This window comes from Lagopus muta, chromosome 5 (assembly GCF_023343835.1).
Source record: "Lagopus muta isolate bLagMut1 chromosome 5, bLagMut1 primary, whole genome shotgun sequence".
Classification (NCBI taxonomy): Eukaryota; Metazoa; Chordata; class Aves; order Galliformes; family Phasianidae; genus Lagopus; species Lagopus muta.
In genome coordinates, this window is record NC_064437.1 from 47,118,809 (window position 1) to 47,141,602 (window position 22,794).

Genomic DNA, 22,794 nt, shown 5'->3' on the forward strand with positions numbered 1-22,794 from the left:
CTGCTCCAAGTATTTGTGGTGTTGTGTGTTTATTTATGAGCCTGTCTTTGCTGGGGATTCGCTGCCCCGGATCCTGGTATAGAAGACTCACAGGCAGAATGAGGAAGCCCTCATTAATCTCCGTGCTCTTGTTTAGAATTTCTTGCGCTGCCTGCTGCGGCTCCTGTTGGAGCAGGGACTGGCCTCTCGCGGCGAATTGAAATGGCTAAGATTAATATTAATCCCTTTAATACTGCAGCTCATGATATAGTCATTAGGTGACTTGGAACTAATCCTGCCCACCTAACTAGTGTGATTTATTAAATACACATGGAGGATTTAGTGTGAATACAGCCTGGTGGAATAGGCATCAAATAAATACCGCTGTGTATCTGTGTTAATGCTGGTAGATTGGGACACAATTGCAGGACAAGCTGGGAAGAAACAGGGAGTGCAAGGGATACTGGTCATACGGTTCAATGGACTTTACCTTTTTTGAATTACTAGTTACGGTTTTTCTAGCTGGATGCAGCGTGTGCTAAGAAGTATTCTCAACCTAAATGAGGCTTAAAAATAGAATTAAGGGATTGGGTGAAGCATGGATACATTTATGCACTGCACTTAATGGTGCTCAGGCTCCTTGCAGTTCTGCAAGGAGAAAGTAGGTCCTTTTAGTCATTTGTTCTGATCCTCCCAGTGTGGTGTGCTAGTTATTATCCCTTCTGCAAACATCCAAGCTTTAGAGGAGGAAGACTGTTAATTAGTACTAAGCTAATGAGCATTAATCTGCCATTCCAAATAACTGAGACTCCAGTTCTAATGCTGTGGAAAAATAGCTTTTCTCTCACGTGCGCATTATGGATGTCTCTTTGGTTTGTTATTTGCTGGCTTAGATTAAGAAATGATTAAAGGAACAGAGCAGAAAACAGTGGTCTGGGCAAATATCTGCGTTTGTAGCCCCAAAGAGATAACTTTCCCACCTCAGCACTGGTGATGTTGGTTTTGGCATGGTTAGAACAATGCATCAAAAGTAATACTCAGCAGCTGTCAGCTGGGGACCTGGGCAGTGATGGGAGGTGGGGTAATGACCTACCTGACCAGCACCTGTTAGAGGTGATGGGCTGCAAGTGCTGCTCTGTGAGCAGTGCGGGTTTCCACACTCATCCTAAAAGCTACCTTAGCACGAACTGAAGAGGCCGTGCAAAGCTGGCAAGTAAAGACTAAGGTTTAAATGTAGAGATTTTAAGCCCACGATGCCTACCATTTGCTTACTGTACTTTCAGTCTTTTTAGTTAAAAATGTAAAATATAAAACTTTCCTTCAGACTGAAAGAATCTTGAAAGAAGGTTATTAACCCACGTGTCAGAGAAAGGGTGGAAATACAGACCCAGCAAGGCTGAGGCACTAATGTGTAACAGGGTGGAAAGTGAACTGGGTTGTGGCCAGATTAATCCTTCCTGAGTGTGCTGCAAAGGGGCAAATTTGTTAAGCAGGGCTGTGGGCTGGAAAGGCAAAGCCTTGTGAGGAATAGTGTACTGAGCTGCATTTGTTGTAAATTCAGAAGCAATTTCTCACTACGATTTTTTTTTTCCATGTTTCCACAGGAGAAAAAAAAAATAAAAAAATGGAATCCTCTATCTAGAGAGTACCTGGATGAATAGGGATGATCTTTGTGGAAGTCAGACTCGCTGTTTGCCTTCCTGACTTTGTTAGTGTTCATACAAATGGCAAATTGCACTGCAAGTTGATATGCTCACCTGGGCAGAGTACTGGAAAATACCTGTTGGTATCATGCTAGTGTGTAAAGACAAGTGGGGAAAAATAAAACATAATTAAAAATTATTGACCACCTTCTAATGCTGTGCCAGTCTGTTACTAGCAGTATCGGCTTTTTTGATATCTTAACTGTAAGTTCTTCCAACAAGATGTTTTCCTTCCTTGTGCTCCCGAGTTTTCTAACTTGCTATTCTCTGCTATTCTGCTTCCACAACTCCTATCTCTTCTCCCTTTTTTTTTTTTTCTTTTTCAAATTTCTGGACCTGAGCTTTCTTTATAAATTCATAATCTTCTGGTTTTGTGGTGTATGAAACCTCAGGTGCTGTTGTTACCTCTTGTCACTTGGGATCATGGTACAAAATTGTGTGGCACTTTGGGTTTGTTGTGAACCATGTAACAGAAACCCAAAAATGCTTAATTGCGATGGCAGCAAATCATTTTTCTGTGTGAGTTAAAATGTCTGGCCTGGTTTAAGAGGGGATGGGACTCTGCTTGCCTGCTCAGTTGTCTTTATCAGTCAATGTGGGAATACAGCTGTGACTTCTCATAAAGGATGCAAGGTCATGCACTAGTTCTTCAGAGACCATATACAATTTCTGATAGAATAAATCTGGTTGTAGACGAGGAAATGCAAAATAAGCTAACCACGAAGATTGTTGAAGTGTATGTTTTGGTCTTATGTATTTGGTCTTTTTTTCCTGTATTTACATTGGTTCTGAAAGAGGATTGCACTATGCGCTATTGTAAGATTGTTAATTGCTGCCATGCACTATTGTAAGATTGTTAATTGCTGCCAATTTAATGATCTATCCAACTATTTTCATGTTGTTTTGATTTATCCAAATTTGAGATTTTAAAGATAGATTCCAGCACTTCTGTTTCTTCCACTGTGAGTTATCATCTCCCCAGCATCACCCAGTGCTGTCACAGTTCCTCACTGCCTACCAGTACATTGCCTGGTGTACATTACAGTACAAGAGCAGTTTGGAAGAGTCTTGCTCCAGTTTATATGGGAGGCTTCTCATATCCTCTGAAGTGTCCTGTGTCCTGGATTGTTGAATTGATCATTACTCTGAAAACATACTAGGAAGCCAAGGAATCACTAGGACATATTCCATCAAGAAAGTTGATTTTTTTCCTGCAGAACAGCAGAAGATGCTTAATTGTGACATGTAAGAAGAATATTCTGGAGGCAAGAAGGTCTGTTTGTTAGGTTACCAGTGGCTGTTCAGTCATTAGTCAAATCATTTCTGAGATTATTGCTTAACTCAGAAGAATTGATTTTAAATAGGCAGTAATCATTATTCATTAGTCTTCAAAACTTCTTTATTTTCTCCTAGTTGCTTGCCATCCAAATATTACACATTTGTATATACTGAGTTTTGTTCGAAGGTTGCAGGAATTATTTAGGATACAGCTCAGCAAAAACTTCTATTTATAGAACTCAGCATTAGCTATGCAGTGGGTAACAGCATAGCTTAGTGACTGATGTTCACCCATTAGTTCAGTTAGAGCTGATGGAACTCTTGGCTGAATTCTGTTTTTAATGCCATCATACATTAATTTGTGTAGTTCCAAGTAAAGGGAGGATTGGATATTTTTAAAATGCTCCCTTCCAAAACATTCCTGGTGTAAACAAAATACCTATGAATTCATGTTGGCAAACAATGGATAGCATTTTGAACAAACAGATACAGAATTATGGAAGGCCTATAACAATTTTTTAATTGATTTAATAAATTCTGAAGAGCATGGCTTTTTTCTAAGCAAGGCAGGTGCTTACAGTGTCAAGGAGAACTGGAAAACACAGGAGACTGCTTCCCACAAGATAATAGTTATCAAAAAAGTTAAGGTGGTACAAAAGTTAATTTCAAAGTTAAGATAACTTCCATATTTTCCTTTCTAAGAGTTACTTCTAGTGCCTGAAATCCCAGAAATTAAAAAGAACCACACCTCAAATCAAACATGCTTTTAGAGCTTTCCCAGCTGACATAGCTAATAACAAATATTGACGTCTTGAATTATAGGTTGGTTCTTAATCTCATATCTGTCTTGCCAGGCAGCCACACTTCTCTGATCATCATGTGTGCATGTAAGTGCAGGAATAAAGACTGCAGAGTCTGATATACTGTGGAGTAATTTGCCCCTCCTCTCCTTGCTCACCACAGTATGAGGTACCTAAAAAGAGCAGCTGAGTAAGTTCTCCAGCCCTCTTTCTGTTTCTGATGGCCTCAAACTCCATAAGCCACGAGTAAAACCTTCCAGTCTTATACTGGGCAGCCCAGAACCACACTGGCAGTAAGTGGAAGAGAAGGATCACCTCTCTCAAGCTGCCAGCAGCGCTGTGCTGAACGCAGCCCACCGTACTGTGAGCCTTTGTGGTGCCTGGGTTTGCACCTCCCTGGGTTCCAGACTCAGCACTTTCCCTCACTGAACTCAGTCTGTACCCTGTTGTTTGAGGCCTGCCTGGCACTTACCCGGATTTTTAAGCTGAGCCAGCATAACTTAGAACATCCAATGGAGAACGGTAATACTGCAGGCAGCCTTTCTCCCTGTTATAGAATGAGATTAGGTCTGTAGCTGGTCAGTACTGCAGTCTCTGAAATTCAGAGGTTAATCTGAGTACATATTGCTTGTGTGAGTACTGTGCTAGACAGCTGGGGCAGGAAGTACAAGTCACTGCCAGGATGTGTAAAAGGATATAAATGAGCGCCTGATTGCAGTTTAGCTAAGAAAATAAACTTTAGAAGTACATTTATTTTCACATGATGTGACTTAGGGATGAATCTTCTCTGTTTTGCTTGGAGCCTTGCTTAGCTTTATAGGAAGTGCAGAGTAGAAAAGGATGAAAGATTTTTTTTTTTTTTTATTAGAAGAAATGAGATGTGTGCCCATTAGTGAAAAGAATTTGGAGTCTGGATACTTAATTACAGCAGAAAAGTCTGTTATGTAACCTTGGTGAAAGCAAGAGATGTATTTCTTGCTTTGAGGGTTTTTTGCAAACTTTAAAGTGGGGAGATGGATGGATAGTGAAAACTGGAACAGTGATTGACTCTAATCAGACCACTCTGCAAATACCAGCTCCTGTCAAAGAGGTGTGACTAGAAAATGATCCGTATGTATCTGAACAGAATTGCATTCAGGAATAAGGGCAAAAAGAAACAATGGTGCAGTTCATTAAGCAACACTTCTTTTCTTTATGAAATGTGAGTGCATATGGAGACATCTCAGAGGGGCTAAAGAGACCCACAGTCATTATTTATTTAACAGAAATTTCAGTTGGGCTTAGGGTGATGTTCTTCCTACAGACACATTCACTTTGTGTGATTCCCCTTTATGTTCTTGCCTAAAATTGATGTGTTGTAAATCTCAGCCCAGGTGACTCTGTGTTGACTTACGTAGTCTTAGGTGGTGAAATCTGCCTGCACAGAGACCATAGCTGGGCTTTTCAGTACGTTAAAAAAAATACAGGAGCAAGGAAGGAAAGAATGACTTCCTTCAATTTAATAACTTTTTCCCCTCTTTGGCCTCATCTCTACTTGAAATGTGAAGTGCATCTGAAGGATTCTGCTGTTCCCCAGAGCATGTCATTATCAATTTGAAGGAACCTAGCAGGTGAAGCTAATATATAAGGAGCATTTCTTTTTCTCTGACTCTCTGAAATGTGCACAGTTGTGGATGTTTGTACTCAACAGAACCAGTGTGAAATTTAGTCACAGCCACAGCATGTGTTCCAATTTTCCAGGGAAACTTTCTCCCAGCTGTGGATTAACCCTTTCTCCACTGTGCTTTCTGGCACTCCAACATTTTGTGAAATTTCAGTAAGCTGTTTCTGTGGCCAAGGAAGCCTTGAGAGCTGGAAGAAGAATTAGGTCTCAATCGATGGTTGTATTGGTATAAGATTAAGTAAGGTTAGGGGTGAATGGGTCATGTGGAGGAGGTGTTCTAGTTTCTTTAAAACAGTTGCAGACTTGTTATGTATCCCCATAAGCCTTTCTGCGAGTGGAAAATATCAACTGAATTTAAACTGTTAACTGCTAAGTTAAAATCCTTACATTACTGAGGTCAATAACCCTAGTCTGTAACTATTACTATTACTCCAGTAATAAGGTGATTCCAAAGCACACAATGATGTGCGGTCATATCTTAAACCATTCTCGGAAAGGATGTCACAAAAGTGAAAATAATACATAATCAACATTGCCCATAGCCTTCAGCTTTAGGCAGAGGGTGAATGAGATCCTCGCTTGTAAGGGAGATGTGGTACTTTGCAGCACTGTTTCTTCAGCTTATTTTTTTTCCGTGTCCATATTAAATTAAGTAACAGCATCCTTTGTCTGTTGATGGTTTTTTCACTTATTTCTGTATTTGGATTCTTCTTGTACTGCAATTCAGTCCTTCACAGAGCAGGAGAATGCCACCTTCAGACTGCCTGACGCTGGACTGCAGCAGTTTCAGTTGGATACTTAAAAGCTGAAGCAGGTGGTGGAAACTCTATTCTCCTTTTAGTCTGATTCATTGAGTGCCTGCCTTCAGCTGAGGAATGGGGAGGGGAGGAGAGCTGGGCTTCATGTCTGCAATCATGGACTGATTGATATTTTCAGTGCTTCAAACAGTAGTGGAATGTCCCCATAAATTGACTCTGAACTTAATGGAAGCTGCAATGGTTGCAGTGTGACTAAGGGAAGTCTTCTAGTCTGAAGTTGTGATCTTGGATAGTTCTAGTTGGATAGTTCTAGAACAATCTCCTGTTTTGTATTTAATTAATGCCTGTACTAACCAGTAGAAGATCTGGGAAGGGAACCTTTTAGGTTGTTGGATGTTGCAGTGGCTGCATTTGTAATGCAAAATATCAGAAAGCTTTGTTTGTTTGTTTTTGCTTTCTTTCACAGTGAGCAGAAGTTGGAATTGGAATAATACAGGTAGGAAGAAACCTCTGAAGGACATCTGCTCCAGTCCTCTGCTCAAAGCAGGACCAGTCTGGAAGTCAGATTGTGTTCAGGGTTGCAGCCAGCTGAATTCTGGATATCCCTAGGGATGGAGCTCCCACAGCCTCTCTGGGCAAACTGCTGTGGTGTTCAACCACAAGTTTTTAGGAAATATCTTTCATATTTTCTAATTACCATTTCCCTTGCTACAACTTGTGTCCACCACATCTCATACTGAACTGTATTCTTCCATTGCTTTATTACTACTATAAAGAGCTCTTTTCCTAAACGTATAAGGTAATAGGAGGCTGAATAGACGTTCTGATGTGTCTGGAAACTTTTTCTTGTGCTAGTAATTTGAAAACATGAAGACTTCCATTGTGAGGTTTTTCAAGGGCTATTGTTGACTCCAGTGTATTTTTATTAAGCTATGGGATTTCTTGACTTGCAGCATATATCAACAACAGTTCCTGTCTAACAGCAAGCGCTGAATCTTGAGCAAGGCTATCAGTTGAATTTGAAGGTTTACTGCTAAACCTTGACCTAGAAATGGCAGTAGTCTTGAGTACAGGGCACTTCTCTGGTTTATCACTCATCATCGAGAGATGGAAGCACTCCTGGGAGGAGAGAAATCCACAGCTGATTAAGGGTTGTCTGGGAAATGATTTTGGTAATGCTGAATGGAGGTAAGAAGGCATGAGAAAGGAAAGTACTGTAATAGATTTCTCTTTAGATGGTGCTTAGTTAATAGCATTAACTTTGTGGAAACCTGATTGATACATCACAGACTCAAACTTCTTTTAGAGGCCTTTATATACTAATGTCTCTGTATTCTAATCTAGGATTTATATGTAGGTGTTTTCAGAGTAGCGTAAATATATCTGTGTGCATCGTTTGCACATGTTACTGAGAGCAATGAAAGAGTTAAAGTGAAGTATCACTTGGAATTTTCTCCCTTAGCCACCCTTAATAGGAATAACTTTTGCTTCTGCTCATCACCAATCCTTTGTCTGATGCTTTTTTTTTTTTGTTAAAAACATTCTTTTTAATTCAGTGTGATAAAACATCCGTTATTTGTAAGTTGATTGAGCATAAAGTATTTCATTATAAAATGGTCATCCATCACAGGAGGCTGAGGGCTGCAAAAAACATTAACTGTGCACTTTTGGCTGGAATGCAGCTTCTCCAGAATAATGCAGCTTCTGTGTAAAGTATGCAGCGTAAAAAAATTGACTGTTCAGGAAAACAGGTGCTTGCCTTGCTCTCCCAGAGCCTTGGGATTTCATCCCAAGTTTTTGGAAGAGCTCTCGAAGTCCTTCTGTTACCTAAAGTCAGTTTCTGTTTAAGCACGGGCCTCAAAGCTGAACAAGATACTGTTCTGTATCAAGTGGTTTCATTCGGATGAGGCCACGAGAATTCACTAGCTGTTTAATTGCTGCTGTGGAAAAAAATAAGTTGGTTTCCTCCTCTTTCATCAGCTCCCTTAAAATTTGAAGCTTTATGGTAGAGTTCTTACATACTATCTCATTAAAAACGAGTGTCCCAGCGCTGCCACATTGTTACCAGTCCTGACTCCGGTATGTGCCTCATAATTTCCTTGATGTGTTGTCACAAACTGAGCTCTGAAGCTACTGGTTCTCTGTATGGTGAATTTATTTCTGTCTTCACTGATGTATGGTGCTCGCCATATTTTCCTAACTTGTATTTGAACTTGAAACTAACTTCTTTCATCAAGGGTCTTAGTTAACTTTTAAGCTGGGAAAAAATTGGGGTGATAGGACAGGAAGCCTTTTATTGCATCACTCTTAGCGTGAGTTGCTTTGTTGAGATTATTCCCAGGTAGCCTGATGGCACAGCGCTTACAAAGGCCAAATATTTTCTCTTTCCCATGAGGAGCTCTAGCAGAAGTTGAGTTGCCCAAAAATGAGAAACTGATATGAGTAGCAGAGGCTGAGAGTAAAGCTGCTGTATCTACCTGTGACCGAGAAGCTTGCCACCAGTCTGATGCTCAGTGCATCTGTGACATGTATGTGCTTATATCCTGTTAGAGCAAATTCTATGGTGTTTTCAGAAATTTAAACAAAATTATTCTGTCTCTGACTTTTTACCAGGTCTTGGGAACAAACACTCTGGAACTATAATAATTCCATCCCAAAGGTCATGGCATTAGAAATTTTAGGGATAAGAGGTTAAAGCAGGGTAGTGTCCACTGACCATTGGGTATTTCACTTAGGAGAGCCAGGCAGCTTTGTGCCCTAAGGGAGGGAGAAAGGGAATGAGGAGGCCTGTGTAAGTGTATAAGTTGGATGTTGGCTTGAACAAGCAGTCATATTTACCTGTATGAATAAAAGTTTTGTGGTGTGCTATCATTTTTAGGTCATGTGCTAGACAACATGCAGTCAGTGAAAGCCTTTATTGAGGCCAGGACAGGATCACTCAGTTGACCTTCTTAAGCACTCTAATGCTTTCTTCTGGCACTGGCATATAGTATACAAAAATTATTGGTGATAGGCTGAAAGAGACTTATTGGGCAACTTTGTAGAGAGTAGAACCAGTGTTGTTTTTTTTTTTAAAGATGTAGTGCTAGCATATGCCAAAGTTACCCAGTCTAGCACGGAGTAGTGTGGATAAATTCTTTCCCCCATCCATCCTCAAGAACACAATATTCACTTGTTTTCATCACTGTAGGAATTAAGCTGTGCTTCAAAGGCAGCAATCTGTTTTTTCACTTTTGTTTGTATGTGTTCACTGCTTGCTTCAGCGCTATGGTAGGAAAAATGAAAAGTCACTTAATGTATTTGTTGTTCTGACGTCTTAAGGCAGTAATGGTATTGACTGCCAACAGGCCAGTCTTCTCTTCCTTTTGCTTCTATTTTCTGTCACTATAGGTTTGAAACTAATATTCCAAAGTCTTGAACCCTGTTCTCATGAGATTCCCATTTTGCATCAGTGGCAGCTTAGGGTATTGATACTTGAATTGTGGGCAATTGTGTTTAGCCATTAGTACTTAGAAATTTTACTTTCTGGTAATAGCAAGATGAAGCATAATATCTCCTAGATTGGTTCAGATTGGACGGAAGTACTTGTGTAAATCATAACAGAAGGGTAAGTTAAACCTTGGAGAGATTTTTTTCGTTAAAAGATTTTCTTCACTCTTGGGCCCTCAGACTTCTTTCATTTCACTCTTTGGATTTTGTCTGTCTCACTGATGCTTTTTAGATTCTCTGGCAACATGAGAAATTTATTGGCTTGCTTGGGATTTGTTGTTCTTCGGTTTCCTTTTAATTTTTCCCTTTGGCACTCATTGGCTTCCCTTGAGGAAGGGTTGAGCAGGGCGAGGTAATGTTCAGACAGCTAATTGGTGATAAAAATGTAATTCTTTTTTTTCCATCCTCTTAGAAATAGAGAAGCTTTCCCTTACACAATACAGTGAATTTGCAATGAGAAAGCTGTTCATAGCATGATAGGCACACAAGGCTGTGGAGAATTTCTGAGCTTTAGGAAGAAAGTTTTAATTTCTCTTGGGCTTTTAAATTGCCTACTTAGTTTGGACCTGGTACTGTGCAAGATGTGTATAAAATACCATGGCAAAGCAAGTACGGTGACTGAATGGAGTTCTGTAAAGTATCACAACCTAATTGCTCTTCCTTCGACATGTGCCAATTTCTCTTAGAGAGGAAAAAGAGTGCTTAAACATGACACACATCAAACTTCCGCTGTCAGTAAGATGGACGGATCAGTCCATCCTCAGGACTTGGCTGTGCAATGCAATTCCCCGTAGGTTTCATTTAGCCTAGTCGGCCTTGTTAGTGTGGCCATTCTCTCTTTCTTGTATTAGGAGAGAACCTTGGGAAACCTGCCTCTAATACACAACAGCAGCAAGATCAATAACTATCAGTGTTTGGTCAAGGGCAGATGAATTTGTCACGGGATGACTGCTTTTTGCTTTGGTTTAGTTTGATTTAGTAATTTCATTTAAGGTCGTATGTCTCCACATTTGAGGACTGCCCCTGGGTTTTGAAGCTCAGAAGTTGTGCAGGTTTATCGCGAGAGCTGGCGTGTGTCCTGTGTGTTGATTTTTCTGTAAGAAATCTGGAATAATTTCATCTGGCTCTCAACAGAGATAAAAGGTGAAGCCTACCAGCATTTCAGGGATGTGCTTTCATTAAGCTATAAAGGTTTTTCTTGCAGATTTTGTAAGTTAAATACTTTTTCCTTGCAATTCAGTAATGGGTGCTGCTTATTAGTGTGGTGAATACTGACTGTGTTCTTTGCAGTAAGGAGGAGGAAATTCTTTGTCTGAGATCTGTGTAAACAGCTAACAGGTATCTACTATGGACTAGGCTCAGTAACTTGGATTCTAGAAGCAGTAGTAAAGATGGTTGTTTCCTATACTGGAAGATGGTGTTTCTTATGCAGTGCATTGACCTCTGTCAGAATGCTTGACTTTGTCAGAATCCTTGACTTTTATTTAGCAATAGAATAATGATTTGTTTATTTTTGTGCTTAAAAAGGTAAACAGTGATGGAGTCTTAAACCTTAAATTTGGTTCTTCATGATGTATTTGATTCAAAAAATTCAGCTAGGTGCAAGTCCAGAAACATGGTTGCTTCCATGTCAGCAGTGTGTAAGGACACCGGATGTTGGCAACAAATTAAGTGAATTATAAGTAAATGGATGATGCTGCTTTATTGCATCTTTGCTGATCCTACTGAATTGTGAAATAACGCTTGCATCTCATCCACACGTGTACTGTCACGTTTCTTTTAACTGCAGTATAATCTGCTTGTAAAAATAGCTTTTCAAACCTCCTGCCAGGACAGTGAAGTACACAGGTCCATGAGTGAGGCTGGAGGAGTGTGTGTTGGCCATCTCCAGCTGTGGTTCTGTTCTTCCACATGGCTCAGGGATAGAAGACGCCGTGCAGCTGACACTTTCTTCAGTTACCAGCTGAAGAGCTTTGCTATTTACCAGCAGCTATTGCTATGCTGAGCCTATTAGAAGAAATGAGGATCTTTGTGTAGGGATTAGCATGTTTTCCAGATTCCAAAAACTGCTGTGAGCACTGTGGTGTTCCTTTACAGACATCTGGCAAGTTACTGGTGCTTCAGTACTGTCTTTTACCAAAAATGTTATACCGAAAACTCTTGCAGTGAGTGTAAGTCTTCTTAAAAACTATAGTTTATTATTTTTTTTCTTGGCCTTTCATTCTACTGCTGTGGCATATTTTTTCTATTAAAAAAAGTTGCACTTCCAGTTACCTGTGAAATAAACTGAGATGTAGTTTACTGAAGGACCTTTTGCTTATAGGCATATGTGAAGGATGACTTTTCTCATCTGGAAGTTGTTCAGAGCTTTGTCTTGAGTAACTTGTACCCATGGGAGAAGGCCCATCAGAAAGGCATAGGAACTCGAGTCAGTTTTTGTTGAATTTGCATGTGGCTTTCCAAACCGTGGATCTTGATCTAATCTTTCTCTGCAGTGTGCTCATGTAATCAGGTGTTGGCGTGGTGCCTATCTTCCAGTATGAGGTAAGAGGAAAAGTTTCTAGAAAACAAGCCTGGATTAGCATTGAAATTACTCTAAGAGGTAGGTGGGTGTTACTGTTGACAGTGGCTCTAAGCACCCTTGTGGAAGACCAGTATGGAAACAATAGGTTTTTACTGTGTAGGATAAGATAATTGATTTGTTACCTTTCATCAGAACAGTTGGGGTTCTTCTTGAGCTATTCAGGTCACAGGGTGAGAGAAAACATTCTGGGATTCATAGCAAGGCCTTCTACTAGTGACCTTCAACCTCTGTGCCAAATTACTGTGCAGTTCGTACATTGAATATGTGTCAACTGCAATTCAGGAAAAAAAAAATCAACAGTTTGGCCAATTTCAGCTGTCTCCAGAGTGCTAAGAAATGAGAGCAGAATTAAACAAATTCTTCCAATTTCAACTTTTGAAATAAACCTCTGCTTCAACAACTTCAATTCTGCATGCAGGAATATGTCTGTATGACTGGTATTACAAATTCCAAGAAAAATGAGTTGTTGTGGTAGGCTCAGAAATCATCCCAAATCTTTTTTGTTTCTAGACTTTATCTGGGTAGAAACCACAAATGTTTGCACACTGTGATTCCTGTGACTTCCTACTGATGACATTTGTTTTCACTGTGAAGTGAGCTTCTGCTTTTCACAATATCACAGAAGCGTATCTCCCTCTGGAGCAGAATACTATGGCTGGGTAAAAAGCACTTGAATTAACACTGGCAGCACAGTTGGAGTTTGCTGTGTAATTTTGGCTGAGGATACCAGAGCGAGTACCTGCTATGAAAAATTGTCCAGGAACTTGTAATGGGTGGTCAGAACAGCTGAATTTGGATTATGGCTTCAGTTAAAAACCCTGATAACTGATGGCTAACACTGCTGGGACTGTCAGTGCTCCTGCTTTGTTGGTAGAGGTAAGTAATTCCTATAGGAGACAGCGTTTCAGTTGAGTTTCTGCCACCCTGACCAGAGGATATCAAGACTGCCAAAAGCGCAGTGTGCATTGTCACCCTTCTGAAAAACAAAATCTCAATTCTGAGGGGCTCTTGAGATCTTGGCACTATGGAGTAATCATTTGTTAAAGTCATGTTTAATGAAAGGGAGATAAACACATGAAGCTGGAGTGTGACAAATGAAAGCATTTGTGCTATTGTAATGAAATTAGGCAAACAGAACAGACTTGGCAGCTCAGGGTTCCCCCTGTCAAACTGCATTTGTAATTCTAGCTTTGCATTCACGTGTGGCTGTGAATGGCACTGTTTCCTCTTGATGTGGTGGTCCTGGGTGACCACTTTAATTCACAGAGAATTAGATTTGAAGAGTGTATTTCACAGGCATACTAGAAAGAACAGTTAATTCTCTGTCTTTGGCTTGAATATCTTTTAATTTTGTATCTATTATTTTCTTCTATTATAAATAGAACTTGTGGTAACACTGCTGCGAAGTATTGCTTTCAGAGATATAAGCTGATACAAGTCCCTGTGGTGGGCTAGTATGTTGCAAGGTGCAATCCCCACTGTCTTTCAGAGCAGCCTGGAGTGCTTGGGTAGCTGGAGAATGAGGACCAAGCTCCTAGCTCCTCAGCTTCCTCTGAGCTGTCTGCCTGGGCAGGTGCAGAACCCAGTTCTCTCTGTGTATTAAGAGCTTAGATTGAGGCAGCGATGTTTTGGGGGTTTCTGTAGGATGTCAGATGACCTAATACATAAAACTGAATAGACTCTGCCATCGCTGTTTTCAGAAGTAGGACTATAAATTTCTTAAATCATATTAGCTGTTAGTTCTGGCTGTGTATGTAGTGATCCATTTTGTTTGCAATGAGAAATTCCATAGAAAAATATGTGCTTCATCCTAATTTAAACATTGTATTTAAATTGTGTAATAGGGCTGGTCTAGACCAAAACAACAAAAGCTCTGATTGGAAGGTGGAAATGTCTTTTCACTTGAAACCCTGTCTGTACCAAGACTGTGAGAATGGGAGCATATGGCCAGGAACAAATTAATGTGGATTAGTCTTTTTTTTTACTGCTATTTTTTACCGATATTAACTAAGGGCCAGTTTATGAAGGTTAACTGGTATAAGCTATTGGACAAAACTTCCTAGCTGGAAGAAATCAGAGCATGCCTTTCACTGCAGGTGCAGAATGGCATGTGTAACAAGTCAGTCTGCAGAATCTGTTTTCTGAGTGGTGAAACATGTGCATCCCCCATTCATCAGCAGCAGAGCTGATGAAGTTGTAGTTTTGCCAAGGGAACCAGAACCGATTTGCGTATGCTGTTCTGTGGCTGCTGCCTAACTTACTCTGTGTGCAGCAAATTCAAGACATGAAGATTTTTAGGGAGGAATGAGTTACAATATTTTGTTTGATAGAGTTGGTAATTTCTAAATGAACTAATGGATAGTCATAGGGCTCAGTCAAAGGAGTTGCTCCTTGCTCTGTGATCCTACACCTGTATCTGAGGGAGAATAAGCTGCTAGCTAGTCCAGCAGTCAGACCTTAGAAATGCTTTTGAAAGTCTGAGAAGCATGGCTACTGATTGCTTTCCCATGGTTTTAGAAGGCAAATACAACATTGTCCTTTGTACTTGAAACTGTACTTCCTCCTTTAGCCTGCTTAGAGAGAATGCGGTAATTTCTCACCTTGGCTAAAAAGACAAAAAGTGTTGGTGGTTAGTGGGTGAACCAAGAATAAGCTTCATAGAGTGTCAGACCAGAAGGGTCTGCAGAAAGTGCTTTTGATGGTGAGCCATGGCATTCTTGCTGGTGCCTCATTTTTCGGTGGCATAATTCAGTACGCTTCTAGACAGAAGTCCTGAATTGCTGGACTTCTCTTCTGCTAGTGTTATTTTTGTCTTTTTCTCATCTTGAGAAGGAAATAGAATGCCTGCTCATTGTGCAGCACAGTGCATAAGCAGTGCTTAAGCATCGTTCTTGTCTGAGCGCGTCTGCTTTGGAGGGGTGCGTGGGATAAAATTCAAACAGCCTTTCTGAAGGCTGGGCGTCAAAGGCCAACAGCTGCTGCCTAAGAGGAGTCTAGGTCATGCGGTTTGAGTTGCAGTTGCCTGTCCTGGGGACAAATGATGTTGAAATAACTTGTCATAAACAATTTTTTCTCGTTCACTTACTCTGATTCGGAACGCATAGCCGATCCTGATAAGAGTCATTCATGAGTGAAGAGTTTAACTGCCAGAGAAAGCAGCCTGTGTGAGCATTTTAGATCAGGAATGTGCCAACAGTGTGCTAACAATAAGAAACCTTTTCCGAGAGGGACCTGCTCCTGAGCTTCAGGAGCGAGCAGCGCCAGAGGTCTGCCGATGCTTGTTTGCTGAAGTGCCCGAATGGCTGGGTGGGATTGCTGGGATGGGAGCTAGGTGCTTAAACATGAATTAGTTGTTTAAATATCTTTATAGACATGTGTGCCTAAGTGCAAATAATCCATAGGTTGAGGGAGGGGAAGCTCTGTGATCTTTGAGGAATTCTGTCTTCATATTAAAATTGCCAGCCTGGAGTTGGCTTTCTGATAAGCTGCTCAAGGTATTCCTCCCCTGCTTTTTGATCTCTACACAGTACTTTGGGTTAGCGAGCATTTTGGGGCACTGTCTTGGTGCTCATCTCTGCTGGCTTCCCTGAAATTTCAGTGAAGGGGCGCAGGGATCATATATTAAAAGAATGGGATGGGCTTTCCTTCTGGTCCCTAAAACAGTCTGGGCTCTTCGTAAAAGACTAGATTTTGTTTTAATATTGTTTTCTCTAGCTGGGTGTGGATTGACAAAGAAGGCTGTCTGTAGGAGTCTCTAACGAAGCTTGGGTCTCCTGTGTATGCTAGTTCATTTTTACCTCTGGTAGTATCTTAGGCTGAGGTCAGGCTTGTAGGTTTTTTTTTTGTTTTGCAGTTGAATATAGTTGTCTAAGCAGAGTAGCATCCCATGTTTTCTAGTTCAAACACTACGAAATATCTCTTGCTGAAAAGTATATTTGGAGAAGCATCTCTATCAGCACTTCTCAAAGCTCTCAGTGGCTGTGGTTTTCTCACTTGCTCTGCCAGGTTCTGACATTGCAAGAATCAATGCGACGAGAAATCAGAGCTGCTTTTTTGGAAAATTTTTATGAAAGTTCAAGTACATAATTTCAAGCATTCAGTATTTGGGAAAGGAATTATAAAAATTACCATTATTTTACTGCCCTTCCTGAAAATCTCTGAATTTATTTGTTTGTGTATGTATTTACTCAGGAGAGCTCTGCATTGCTTTCAAAGTTAGATGGCTAAGAAAGCTGCAGACTTCATGTGATCTAGCAGGTTCTCTTTAGATGCCTGTAAGCTTCTCTTTCATGTAGTCTTAACTTATGAATAGAAGAATTTATTTTAATGAACACGTTCCTTCATTACCAAAGTATTATGAGAAGTGTTACTAAATAAAACTTTTGCAAAGTTTTAACGATGTGATCGGCATTTCACTGACATTTAGAGCTCTGAGAGAGTAGTTCTTTGGTGGGTAAATCTTGCACTACAAATACTCTCTTCGTGTGTATTATATTTTTGATATTTTTTTGATGACACAGCAGCAACTATCCAGTCTGAAACAGTTTTCCAGCGTACGCAATCTGTTTCAGAGAGCTTAATGTAAAATGCTGTGTTACCATAAAAGCTGATGTCTCTGAGTGTCAGGGAAGCTGGCCAGAGCTGCTGTGTAATCAACAGCATGTGTTAAAGTTATACCCTAATTATGGCAAACCATTTTGTGATCTTTATGGAAGAGTAGACTTCCTGTTTAACCACAGGGGAATCTGGTCTTCAGCCAGTTCACAAGATTTACCTCCATCTTGTCTTTCGTAGGACTCCAACTGAAAGAAAAAAATAGAATCCCTATGGAAAGGATCTGCTTTGGGGAAGGAAGGCAGAGTTCGAGTGTTGGTCCCTACTGTCTTGTTATATTTGATGTTCCAAATGCTTGTAACCACAGACAAGCACTCTGCAAAGCACACTTAAATACTGATGAAAGAATGTGTTATGATGCTCTGCATTTCTGTGAGCTATCGGGAGGTGACACAATTGTAATGCCACACCAGAACATTATCTGATGAGTTGGGGGAGTTGTCCTTAAGCCAAAAAGAGTGAATCATCACATTCCTCTTAACCTCTCAGAAGTTAATAGTGTAGGCCTGAGTTGAACTAGTAGCTGGAAGGTAAGGGGTTGAAGTTCCTTCTTTTAATTGCAGTTTTGTTTCAGTTAATTGCAAAACTGTTGCATTTTTAAGTCTGTGGAGAGCACACTTTAAAGCAGAAAAAAAAAAAGCAACAACAAAAACATCAACAAAACTTTTGTTCTTTCTCCTTTGCTTCCTCACAATATTTTTTTCCAAGGTCTTTGTTGAGATGCTTTCTGTTTGCTTTTTACCTTGATACTTAAAGAATAGGAAATGTGATAAAAGAGAACTTAAATCTTCCTGATTCTAAGATAATTATACATGCTTTTTTTTTTTTTTTCAGATAAAATTATTGGGTTGTGTTGGCAAGTATAAAACCAGTAACTTACTTAAAGATTCAGGAATTGCAGATTCTTTCTCTCGTACCGATTCAAGAATTGTAGGCCTTTTCTTCCCAGTACCAGAGAAGCTCTTATGACACCTAATTGAAATACCGTATCACTGAAAATGTAAAAGCCAATGTTTCTGATATTGTGACCATTAGACTTGATAACTGTTTTATTGGGAATAAAATGCAGATTTCAGCAAGTTGAGCCAAGTGTTTGTACTTAAATAGATCTGTACTGCATAAATTCTGGCCTCGAGATTACCTGTGTCACTTTCAATACTCTCTTCTTTGCCTCTGTAATGGCTGTATTGTGGTTGACTTCACCTCCTTCTGAATGCTTTTTTTTCCTAGGTCCTCCTCAGGACTCATCCTATATTTGTCCCTTGTGTTGTCATTTTTTCCACTTACTCTAGTTGTTGGTTGGTTGTTTGTCTTTTTTTTTTTTTTTGTCTTCACCAAGAAAACATCCTGTGTTACAGAAAAGCAATTTTTATTTGGGAAAATTGTTGCAAGAGATCCATCCTGATCTTATATTTTGCATGTGGTTAGTATGGGCTTGTATGTGTAGTAGAATGTTACAAAAGTGGCAGAAGGTGGACATAGGTTCTACATAATTCACATGATTGGAGCTACTAGAAAAATGCAACCATATCTGCCAATTAATTAAAATGTAAATTAGGTAGCACTGCCTCTGTGTTTGCAGAATGTTCTTATAGTTAGATTTGTTTTAGAAGGCTCCAAAAAACTGTTCAGAAGATCATTCAGTTTGTGAAAGAAATGGCAAGCTTCCCAAACCATTGCTTTTAGAAATATATAATATTAAAAAGACTGACCTTCCAGACTTCTGAAACAAAGCTCTTGCAAGCTTCTTTCCTCATGGATGAGGCTTGCTGTAGATCTGTAAAAAGAAACCAAAATGAAACCTAAGGAGTTAAGTGTAATGTCTTTTTTAATTATTATTTTTATTTTAATAGAGCTATCTGAAATTGAACCCAACGTCTTTCTTCGGCCTTTCCTGGAAGTGATCCGTTCTGAAGACACTACAGGTCCTATAACTGGATTGGCCCTCACCTCTGTGAATAAGTTCCTCTCATACGCACTGATAGGTATGTAACGTGGCTTCCTGGGGTTTACCAAAATGCCAGCCAGATGCATCTCCTTGCCATGTGCTTTTGGCCAGGATTTGTGTTTGCAGTCTTAATGAGGAAATGGGAGGAAGAGGAAAATTGGTGTTAATACTGGGGAAATATGCATCTGCAGTTTCCCATTATTATTCCTGCTGATCTTTCATGGCACTACAGTAATAAAGGCTGGAAACAAAGCCATGGCTTCTGGTCTGCCCTGACGCACACCTGCTTACAGCACACTGCTGAGCTTTGGTACTCACCAAGTGCAATTCAGACTTTCAGATGCAATCTGAGTAGAAGGGTCATGCTTGAGAAAACATCACCAGGGACTATAGTGTTACCATGCACATAAGCAGAGAAGAGTTTTAATTTTGTGGACTAACATTTCTGCTCTAGAGTGAAGATGTTTTTGCCCAGTCCAGGACCCTGTCCAATGGCATACCAGTACTCTTAAGTTGCTGTAAGCATTGTGGCAAAGAGAGTCTTGCCATTACCTCAGTCAGACTTGAGTGTATGAGTTAGTGGTTCTTATGTATACTCTTTGTCCCAGTATGAAGTAAAATACAGTCACTTTATTTTTCCATGGTCTTTGGGATGTGTGGATCTTTCTTGATGTTTCTGAAAAGCTAATAACATGCGTGTGTAGTCAGTTGCTGTGGCTCAGCTGGCTTGTAGCAACTCATTAACTTGCTTTCTCTTTGCCTTTAGTGTGTCATTCTGCTACGAGCCATGCTTGACTTTTCTCTGTAAATTCTGTTAGTACCTTCTGGTCGTACCTGTACCAAATTCTGTGCATTACAGAATTTGCAATCTATGATGGTTGTTGATGCATAGTCTCAAATCTCTTACCACTTCCTCCTGCCCCTCAAGTCCAGTTCTCTTGGTTCTTTTGTTCCCTTATGTTTTAAGAACACATTTGAATTTTTTTCCTCTCCTCTTTTAAGTATTTTGTTCTCTGTAATAAGCATGAGGAAAGGTGGATCTTGCAGGAATTTATTAACTACATTTAGTGGCATCAAGGCTTGAGTTAGTCGGCAGTGTTGGGTATAATTAAGTGGCAAGAAATGACCAAAATGATGAAATATTGATGTCACTTTGTAGAACAATAAAGGAATCTTAGTAAATAAGCCTATGAAGTACATCTTTCTGAAGGCCTAAGCAGTAATGTAAATATTTTAGATTGGATGTGATCTGGATGGTGTTGGGACATGAGGTTGATATCACATGTCAAATGACAAATGTCTGCATGCTCAGCTGGTTACAAATACTTGATTTGAGGCAGAAACAGGAAAGAGTGGTTAAGAATCTGTATCTTTTGAATACTTGTTATTTTGAGTATTTATTAGATTACTCTGGGAAGAGTGTATCTCTGTAGCAGTACATGAGCTGTAGTAGACAATAGGAAAGACCTTCTGCCTGGCTTTTGTTGTGGCACTGGGCTTGTGAATGAAGACCTTGGTTCCTGCTTTAGGTGACATTCACAGTGTCCTTGTCCTTTGTGCTGTTCCAGATACCAGTGAGGCTGGGATTAGTGGTGCTGCCTGAACATCTGGCTAGGGTTGTGTTGTTAAATTAATGCTTTTTGGTCTTATGTTTCTCTTTGTAACATAAGACTAAAAGTAGTCTAAAGATTGTCCAAAGTCCAAACACAGCTTAGAGCTGTCCTTAATGTATGCACCTGTTTTGAACTGTACTGAATAAGGAAGAAACAACTCCAGCATAACTACAGTCAGGAAAATGCAGTGTAGCTGATATTTATGATGCTTTCTGATGCTGCATAATTGATTGGTGAAAACAGAACTATTTCCTAGAGTGTCATTAGCTGTGTCTGTTTTATGAGTGGATGGCTTTTGCTCCACATAGTGAGCCTAAAAGCAGTTGGCAGTGAAAAGGCCAAACTCCTTTGATAGGTTATCTTTGTTTAAAGCTCCTTTCTTTTCCCGTTTCCAAAACATTTCATGGCTAATCCGTGTGCTGTTTCACTGTTTTTCTTATTGTGTCACATGTCACCAGATGGTTATCTGTCCGCTTTCCAGGCCAGTATTGCTGAGAAGCATGTTTTAAAAATAGTTAAAAGTAAGAATAATTATGGAGTAGCCTTCTAGATTTTGCATGTCTGTTAGTCTGAAATGCAAAGATCTATTCTGAATTTGTTGGATGCAACAGTTCACTGGTGGTATAGCATGCAGTCAGCAGTTGAGTTAGATTGAATGACTTTATAGTAACTATGCATGTGTTTCAAAAGGAATAGCTAGCATTACTGAGATCATCCTCTACTCTGTAGTAAGTACTGCTGTTTTACATTACTGATGTCTTACGTTCAATAAATGGCATAGAAACTTTTAAATCACAAGAAAGCTTTTTGACAATGCAGTACAGTATTGATTGTATCCCTTGGATTAGTTATTTCCTTATTCAGCAGTTCTGTGCTGCAGTTGGTGACCAGCCTTTTTGATGAGCTCAAATATGACCTGTAGGAAGACTAGTGGCTGAATTTCAGAATTTTATTTGTTGTATTTTCTACAGAAAAGTTTTGTACTTGTGTTGTTATTATTAGTGTGTCCACAGCAGCTTTTGGCTCCATTTCTAAAGTTAACTTTCCCTGACATACCTGAGGATATAGATCTGAGGGCGAGTAGCTGTTGCTTGGATTCCAGCAATAGGACTTGCTGCTTGGGGAGCTTGAAGTTTGTTCTCCCCTCTGCCTTCTCTGTCTCCTTAGTGATTAGCTTCAGTTACATTAAAGGTCTTGCTGAGCACATATCTGGATTTCCCTGATGTTAACCATCAGAGCCTGAATTTTCTGCTTTTTGTTTTCCCTACTTGTGGAAGTATACCCCATATGAAATCTAAGTCTATATGGGGTCTTTTGCACTGTAGTTTTCAAACGGGTGTCTTACTTCGCATAAACTTCTTGTATTATTGATTCTGAGCAGACATTAATGCATCTTTTTGTTCTGTTTTCTCATCAGGGAACAAAGAAGCATGTTGAGCTTTTCTCTGTCTTGTTTCTGCAAAGTGGAAGTATCTGTGCTTTTAATTGAACTCAAGAGGCTTTATAAATTGACCTGAATTTGTAGAGCTGTTCCAGGGAACCAGGAATGAAGTAGTCAGGCATGATGTGTTTTGGGGGAGAAGTGTTTACTGGTATTGAACACAGGGGCTAGAACAGCAAAGTCATAGGTCTGTTAAAAAAAGCATACATACAACTTGCTTGCATTGCCTTTTCACACAGGCTATATATCCATAACATATTAAAAATATATCCCTACACCTAGGGGAACTCACACCCACTGGAAGAGTTTACAATGAAGTGATTCTGCATGTTCTGCCTATGGAAGCTTTTCTTGATGCAGATCTTTTTTTTTTTTCCTTCAAATGCTTGCTCAACTTCTTGCCACTGTAGTGCTGAGGTTGTTTAACAGTGATGATGCTATTGTAAGTGCTGGGATTGAAATGCCACTGATTTCTGCCTCGTTTAATTGATGAAGCAGGTAAAAATGGCCAGTGGTCTTAGAACCCCTCTTGTAAGTCACTGAGGCTTGACTAGCTAGCGAATCAGGAGACAAACATTCTGAACTATGCGAAATCTGTGTGCATACGCAGAAGTTTGTCAACAGTAGGCAAGCTCTGTTCTCAGTAAGGGTGTGTAAGAGATAGGAAAGAAGCAGTGTTCTTCCTGTGCAGACTAAATTCTTAGGTATGCAGGTGGGACTTCAGTTCTGTGTGACTACGAGAAGTTTCTCATCCTGCACCCCTTCAGAACCCATAGAGGTTCCCCCGGTAGAGGCTGCTCTCTTTAGATCACAATAAGAGCAGTTTTCTATAGTGCGTAGCGTTTAGCCTGTGACTGCGAATGTAACTGGAGTCAAAGAGGGAGTCTGCAAAGTGTACAAGGTCTCACTTGGTTCCTCTGTCTG

The 22,794-nt window shown here is 40.0% G+C and overlaps 1 protein-coding gene across 4 annotated transcripts in view; it reads left to right on the forward strand.

Moving 5' to 3' along the window:
• The window catches only part of GBF1 (golgi brefeldin A resistant guanine nucleotide exchange factor 1), a 97,848-nt gene that overhangs the window by 35,142 nt on the left and 39,912 nt on the right, over window positions 1-22,794 (forward strand). For all 4 annotated transcript variants that reach the window (XM_048946456.1, XM_048946453.1, XM_048946455.1 and 1 more), the window contains exon 4: window positions 18,722-18,853. In XM_048946456.1, the coding sequence (XP_048802413.1) occupies window positions 18,722-18,853 (132 nt within the window). The remainder of the gene's footprint in view (window positions 1-18,721; window positions 18,854-22,794) is intronic.